This window comes from Balaenoptera ricei, chromosome 14 (genome assembly GCF_028023285.1).
Source record: "Balaenoptera ricei isolate mBalRic1 chromosome 14, mBalRic1.hap2, whole genome shotgun sequence".
Taxonomy (NCBI): domain Eukaryota; kingdom Metazoa; phylum Chordata; class Mammalia; order Artiodactyla; family Balaenopteridae; genus Balaenoptera; species Balaenoptera ricei.
Window position 1 is genome coordinate 90512175 of NC_082652.1, and position 7747 is coordinate 90519921.

The 7747-nt window shown below is 56.0% G+C and overlaps 1 protein-coding gene across 2 annotated transcripts in view; it reads left to right on the plus strand.

Moving 5' to 3' along the window:
- ZNF407 (zinc finger protein 407) overlaps positions 1 to 5947 on the plus strand; it is a 417005-nt gene extending 411058 nt beyond the window's left edge. Inside the window, exon 8 of one of the 2 annotated variants that reach the window (XR_009497175.1) lies at positions 3531 to 3615. Coding sequence is in view for 1 of the 2 variants with exons in the window: in XM_059893843.1 (XP_059749826.1) it covers positions 3531 to 4864 (1334 nt within the window). In the remaining variant the exon portion in view is untranslated. Of the gene's footprint in view, positions 1 to 3530 lie in introns of both variants that reach the window. The other variant, XM_059893843.1, reaches the window with a different exon arrangement.
- The last annotated feature ends 1800 nt before the right edge of the window (positions 5948 to 7747 follow it).

Consider the following 7747-nt stretch of genomic DNA (forward strand, 5'->3'; position numbering starts at 1 on the left):
TGGAGGGGTGAACTCAGAGCCCGCGGAGCGCCTCACCCATCGGGCAGGCCTTCTGCTTCTACGCTGAGCCCCGTTCTGACCTCTTTGACGAGAGAGAGTTCAGAAAATGCCCACACGATTAGGTTAAAGCATACGGACCACAGGTGATTCAGCCCTTTTCTTCTAGGGTCTGAGTGGTTTAACCTGATCTCATGCTTATCTTCTGAACTCTGACCCTCCTGAGGGTCCCATGGTGAAAGGTATGTTTTCCTTTTGTAAAGCAGAGGGTCACGGGGAGGTGGAGGGGATATCTCTAAGGCAGGCACATCCCTGGGCAGGTGAGTTTAGACACACTGGGCTGAGTCCCTAAAACTCTCCATCCGCTCACATAACCTTGGGCCAGTCTGCAGAGCCCCTGGGGTAGGATTCCCAGTGTGGGTACTGCTGCCCTGTGCCATCGACCGCCTGGCACCCCACAGTGGGTGCTCGGTGGCTGCTTGCCACTGAACACCTCAGTCAGAGCTGGCTGGGAGCCTGCTTGCGTGGTCCCCATTGTCCCTCCCTTTCCTAGGAGGGTAAACAAGAGAAAGCCATAGTCAGGGAGATCATTTAGCTGGAATCGGCGACATTTGGGACTGTCCTCTGGGAAGGTTTGAACAGCTTTTAAGATGTGATGGTGGGGACTTCCCTGGCGATCCAGTGGTTAAGACTCCGAGCTTCCACTGCAGGGCGCATGGGTTCGATCCCTGGATGGGGAACTAAGATCCCACATGCTGCAGCAAAAAAAAAAAAAAAGATGGTTTATGTTGGCCAGGTTGGTGAGGGCACAGCTGGGCCTGGTTCACCCGCCGCTGTCCGCCTAGCCCCGAGCAGCGTCTGCTGGGCCCAGTGTTACGCATTCTCTGAATGAGCAAACAGGATTTTCTGCTCCTGGAGGTGGTCCCATTGACCCACAGGTCTTTTCCTGACCGCAGAGTCTGTGGTTCCATGAGCTTTCTAAGATTCACACTATAGAGAGCTCTCTGAGAAAGAATAAATGTTAATCGTTCCTAATCTTTGCTTACAAAAATGGATTACTTATACATTTCACTTCCTCACTGGGAATCAGAGCCTCGAGGCTGAAAGTACACGGTGGACAGAAAAATCAGTCCTGAGGACGCACCCCAAGCTTTGCCCCCGCTGACCCCGCAGCACAGGGCCCCGGGAGACCCCGTGGCTCCCTCACCCCGACCGAGTGGGAGGCTCCCTCTGGCCTCAAGAGTTAAGGGGGATGCAGTGGCTTGACTTCCTGAGACTTCTGACCTGTGAACCTGTGGACACAGAACATGAAACGTCCCAGCATACACAGAATGGGCTGGGAGTTTGCATTTTTATAACTTCAAACATGATTCGCAATCTGGGACCACTGCCTACAGTCTGGATCAGAGCCCGCTGTGTCCTCTTGGTAAATATGATTTAACAGCTTCTGTGGTTCCTGCCTGAGATGCTGTACCCGCTGAAAGGCAGGCCTTGTCTGGGTCTTTGCTTAAAGTGGACTCTGTATTGAAAGAAATGCTTTCTTACAGACTGGCACCAACACAGTAAGCAAAATCGTTGTCTTGTGTTTAAGGGATGTTAGCAATAATAATCTAATAATTCTTAATCCTTTTTTCTCCTTTGGTAAGGGTAAAGTGTGCTTTTTTTAAAAAAAGGACCTACATGAGGGGAGAGTAAAGTGGAATATTTTTAAAAAGTGGTTGCCATTGAGATAAATACTATAGGTCATTTAGAGATCATTCTCTTAGGAGGGAAGGAGGCGGTAATAAGAAACTGATAGAAAATTAAGGACTTAAGGGAGAAAATAGGAACTCTGTTTAAACTCTGTCTTTTTTATGAAAACAGAGACAACAATTTTCACTCATACTTTCCCCGTCGAGTTATTAAACAAGCATCGCCTGTGTCACAGGTGGCACTGGGGGCCAGGTGTGCACACACCGTGCCGTCCTCAGCACCCGCCCCTGCCTCTCACCCTGCCCGCATCCTTCCTCTTCCACCCTGGGTTCTGCGGCCAGAGCCTCCTTTTTGTAACGGGAGACCAGCTCAGGCCTGCAGCCCCGGGATCTGTAAGATGGGCTTGAAACCCTCAGTGTGGCGGCAGCCGCAGGCCTCTCAGGGCTGCTCTGCCTTCCTGTACATGTCCAGACTACAGATGCAGACGGAGAGGGACAGTTGCCGTCTGATGGGACCGACCGTCGGGCTGAGGCCAGCAGCCTGCAGGCGCTCTCTCCCCAGTCCTGCCCTCCTCTGGGCTCTCCTGACCCCTGCATTTTGCATATGCCCTTGTCCCAAGGGCTTATCTCTGCATTTTCTGAAACAGTCACAGTGTTTTCACTAAGAGGAATTTGGGGCTAGTATTTATGATAATAAATGCTGTACCCTCTGTCACAGTTCTAAAACAGATGCACTCGTTTTACTTTCCTGCTTAAAAACATTCAACAGGTGTCTTCTCTCCACAGACTGTGGTCCAGATGCCTTAGTGCCTCCTGTCAGAAGAGGCCCGGAGAGCCTGGCGGGGGCCGAGCTATCTAATCCCCTAAAAGCCAGCCCAGCCCAACCCCCCGGCCCCCCAGACTCACCTCTGCTTGGCCCTGGGCTGCTCTGTCTCCAGGCTCTTCCCCTTCGCAGCCCCAAGGGAGAGCTTGAATATTCCTTTCCCTCCGGCGGGCTGGGAGCCTGAGTGTGTTTATTCTCTGCTGTAGTGCTTCTCACCTTACACGATATTTAAGTCGTTCAACAAACGCGTCTTTGCTGAATGGTGGCTGCATGCCAGGCGCTTGGCCAAACGTCACAGCGACAGAGCGGCATCCGCGCTCGTGGCTGATGCGGCTGCGCCCTGAGTTCTGGCCTGTCCGCCGCCCCTGAGCCCTGGCGGCGGCGGCGGCGGAGCCCCTGCATCTGGGCTGGGCGCGCGGGGCTCCGCCCACAGGCCTCCCGGGGGACCACGCCTGGCGGGCCAGCCGCCTTTGCCCCCAGCCTAGCGCCCGACACCGAAGGTGAAACTTCGTAGAGCTGTGTTTATCCAGGGCTTATTTATAAATTTAATATGCAGAGCTTTCATTCTTTTTGTCGAATAAACAAATACACTGTAGCTAATATTTGGACATTAGAAACAAGATTTTCCCTTTGGGTTAGGAGATAACTGCTACTGACGGTTACTGGCCTGCACTCACCACCACCGACTGAGTATCTTGTTAGAAACGGCCGTAATGGAGAGGGCTCGTATCCCTTCCCCAGGAGCTGACAAGCGAAGGGAGGCCGCTGAGACTGTATCAGGACGGTAGACCAGGGCTGTGGGCATCGCTCACTCACGTCGCAGGCGTGCGCTGTGTCCGCTCCTAGCCGGGAGCACCCGTGTCAGGGTCCTCCGAGCGCCCGGCGCCGGCCCGAGGCCCTGAGGCTGGGAGCCGGCTGCCCTGAGCAGCGGAGGTGCTAAAGCGTCTGCGGAAGAACTGTCTTACTTTTAAGCCTGAAAGTCATTCTTCTGGGCTCTAACTGGTCCCTGTCTCCCCTAGGCATTGTGTCCAAGTCCTACGAATGCCGTCTGAAGGGCCAGGGGGCCACGTTCGTGGAGACGGACAGCCCCTTCACGGCGGCCGCGCTGGCGGACGAGTCTCCGGCCAAGGACAGGCCCCTGCGGGGCAGCAGGCGGCCGGCGGCGCCGCCCGAGCCGGTGCAGCAGGTCATCATCATCCAGGGCTACGACGGGGACTTCGCCCTGGACGCCTCCGTGGAGGAGACGGCCGCGGCCACGCTGCAGACGCTGGCGCTGGCAGGCCAGGTGGCCCGGGTGGTGCACATCACGGAGGACGGGCAGGTCATCGCCGCGGGGCAGAGCGGGGCGCACGTGGGCGGCGTGGCGCCCGGGCCGGGGGTGCCGGAGCAGCTGGCAGACGGAGCCACGCAGGTGGTGGTCGTGGGGGCCCCGATGGAAGGCCACGGCATGGACGCGCCCCTCAGCCCCAGCGGGGCCGCGATTCAGCAGGTGACCAAGCAGGGGATTCTAGACCTGGCAGAGGCCGGCATCTCCCCGCCGGACACGGCCTCGGCCTTGGACGCCCTGCTGTGCGCGGTCACCGAGCTGGGAGGGGCGGAGGGCCGGGCCGCGGCCGAGGAGAAGGGCACGGCCGGCCCCAGAGACGTGCTGGTTCCGCTGCCAGGGCAGGCGGCGGACCCCGCCGCAGCTCCGGCCGAGGCTCGCGAGATCCACGTGTGCCACGACGTGCAGGACGGTGGCACCGCCCTGGAGCCCGCGGGGGCGCTGAGCCGGGCGGTCCGGCCCGCGGCCCTGATCGGGTCGCAGGAGCGCGCCCAGCTGGCCATCAGGAAGGTGGTGCAGGGCGTGCTGCAGTTCACAGTCTGCGACCCGGCCGCGGCCGGCCAGTTCATGAAGGACGGTGTCACGCAGGTCATCGTGAACGAGGAGGGCACCGTGCACATGCTGGCCCGGGAGGGCTCCCAGATCATCATGCAGGAGGCCCAGGCCCACGGCCAGCGCGTGGACCTGGCCGAGTCGGACGGCGAGATCTCGCAGATCATCGTGACGGAGGAGCTGGTCCAGGCCATGGTCCAGGAGTCCGGCGGCGGCTTTCCCGAGGGGGCGACTCATTACATCGTGACAGAACTGCCCCCGGGGGCGCAGGACGAGACGGGCGTGTACTCGCACACCGTGATAGAGACGGCCGGCTCTCAGGAGATCCTGCAGGCCGGGGCCGCGCTCAGCGCCGAGGCCGTGGTCCCCGGCGAAACGGAACAGCTGACGAGCATGGTCATATACACCCAGGAGGGCTCCCCGGCGGCCGCGGTCATCCAGAGCCAAAGAGAGAGCAGCGAACTCCACGAGGCCTGAGCCCGGAGCCTCGCCCCACCCCCGGCGCAGGGCAGACGCGGAGCGACCAGCACCCAAGGCGCGTGCTCCCTGCGCTCCGTTTGCAAAGCCTTCGCGACAGTGACTGCAGCTGCCGGGGAGCGCGCCCAGGCTCTGGGCCGGGCGACGTCCCTGCCGACCGCGCGCACGGGGCACGAGGACGCGCAGGGCGGGAGCCCGGCGCGTGCGGGGCGGGGCCGCCGGAGGCGCAGGTCTGTCCACTGTTCGGTTCTTCTGTCGATGCTCTTCCCTCGGTTCTGTCCGCTGTGCTGACGAGCAGCTAAGTGTTTTTCTCTTTCGTTCCCCCCACAAGTGTTTTCCCGTTTCAGCTGTGGAAGGACTGTGCCCCAGCAGTGGCAGAGTGACAACAGTGTGTCTCATGGCTTGAGACTCGGCTGCCCTTGCAGTCCAGCATGTCGCTGTTTTAACATTTTATTACACGTTTGGTTAAAAATCACAGCTACACGTATTGCCGTGTCGAAGCGGTCGGCTCCTCTTCATTTTTCTGGAAATTTTAGGACCGCAGCGTCCCCAAACCAAAGGCAGCCTGTTCATACCATGTATGGATTTCCTCCCTTCAGACATCTAGGTGTGGTCATTGCCCTGGTTGCTTCTGCTTAAAAGATTCCTTCTTAAGCCTACGGTTAAGAAAAGCCTTGGCATTTATATTCAGTTAAAATAAACCTTGGTTAAGAAAACCCAATGCTTCTAATTTTGACTTAGTTTCATACAATAAAGTATATGAAATGTGCACTCTGGAAAATATTGTTTGTATCAATATTTTTGCTTTTATAACAAATGTTTCTTAGTATTGATACCATATTCGCAGGATTTCTCTGCGGTTTCTGTCCCCGTGAAAGAGCTGACATCAAACATCAGTGATGGAGAGCCGTGCCCCACAGCCTCGGCCCCGGCAGGACTGTCTGTGCTTCGCTGGGGGATCATCGCAACCGTGGATGCGAGTTCATGGCCGGGTGTCTCGTGTCTTGATACGACTGCTCCTTTTCCTTTTCCAAAATTGTAAAATCATCCCCTCTCCCAAATGCAAAGGTTGTTTTTGTTCTGTTTCCCTTTTCTTTGAAATAAAATTATAGCATTAAAAGATAATGATGACATTTTCTTTCCAGCAGCCAACCAATCAATGGGCAGCTGTAAAAACTGAAAAGAACTGGCCTGCGTCTGACACTCATTTCCCTTCCCCATCTGCCCACGTCGAGTGTGCTGGGTTCCGCCGGCCACCTCTGCAGCCCGGTGCCGTTTTCTCAATGTTTGGCACGTGGCCCAGTTAGATTCTGGTGACAGTAACGTAGTCTATCATGGTTAGTATCTAAAAATTGAGAAGATCAGAAGGGAGAAGGAAGAGAAAATGGTACCGTTTTGGTCTAAATGGAAGTCCCGTTTACACCTTCCCTGAGAGGTGAGCTTGGAAACGAGCGTGGCTGGGTTGCTGAGCCGGCCACCCCTCCCCTGACCTCGTCGTCAGAGCCCCGAGTCCCGCCCATCCGAGGGCACCTCCCTTGATACAGCTGCCCCTCCGACAAAATAAAAGGTAAAATTTCAAGTTTGACGCTGTGATTCAGAATTAGCTGGGTATGACTTGCTCCTGATGCTTAAAAACGGCAGGGCAGTTCCGCTCCTCTTCAACACCGTCTTAGGCAAACAGTGACAGCAGCAACTCCCGCGTGTTGTCGGGATGAAGGTGACCTTTACGAAGTGATGCCCCTCGCCAAGCTTCTCATACACGTTTAAAAAAAAAAAAAATGGGGGGGGGGGGAATGTTTCGCAGTGAGAATATTTCTTCTTGATCATTCCTCCCTTAGCTGTAGCCTGCGGCCCTCGGCTTGGATGCTAATCCCTGGCCGCGCTGAGTGCTGTACGGCTAACCTTTCTGCCGCAGTCCTGGGTGTTGACACTGACATGCTGCAGTTTACCGTTTGTGATTTATTTAGGATAAATATGTCTCGGGTGGCATTTAATCCTTCATGAAACCAGTGTAGCCTGCAGTGTCAAACCAGCAATCACGTTGTATGCACAATGAAAAGAGCAGGTCTTTGCATAAAAAAATTGGGCCCAAGGTGTTTCAAGGCTCTGAAGGACTGCAGAGGATTCACTAAGCTCTTGTGTCCTGTAATTACGTGTAGAGCCGGGTTAACGTGGGCTCCCCTTTCTCTCTCCCTACACAGCTGCTGGAATGTGAGGGGGTTGAAGAAGCACATACACAAGCGTGGGCCTCGGAATAATGAGGCGCAGCCGAGGGCGGTGCGGGCGCTCTCCCCGCAGCTCAGTCGTCTGCAAGGGACATGCGGTGAGCCTTAGCCTTCCTGGAGGTTGGGCTGGAGAAGACAGTAGAACCTTAAAGAAGTAAAAAGCAAAGCAACAGAAATATTTACTTGGAGACTGTAATCCAGAAGGAACACCTTTTTATTAAACTACAGCCAATTAAACGATTGCGCCTCCAGGACCCGTGGTGAGCAAGCCGGGACTCCCTGCCCGAATGAATCAGCCTACGGACGTGGGCAATGCCGCGTGCATAGCGGAGAGTCGCCGCAGCGCAGTCTCCGTACAAAGAAAGTTCTAGCCGCATAAGGTCACAAAGGAAGTGTGTGGCTCAGACAGGCATCCTTCCGGATGCCTCTGGCCTCACTGAACAGTTGGAGCCGAGCGGGGGAGGCTTCTCCCAGTCAAGTCCTACCCCACACAGCACCCAAGCAGACAGACCCACATCACCTGAGAGAGGCAAAGAACACTCCTCTTGCTTCTTGATTTGCTTTGAAGAACCCAGTAAATGTGATAAGATGCTGTCAGTGTAGCACTGAAAGTTCCATTCATTTATCAACTCAACCCAGACACGTGGACCCCAAGTCC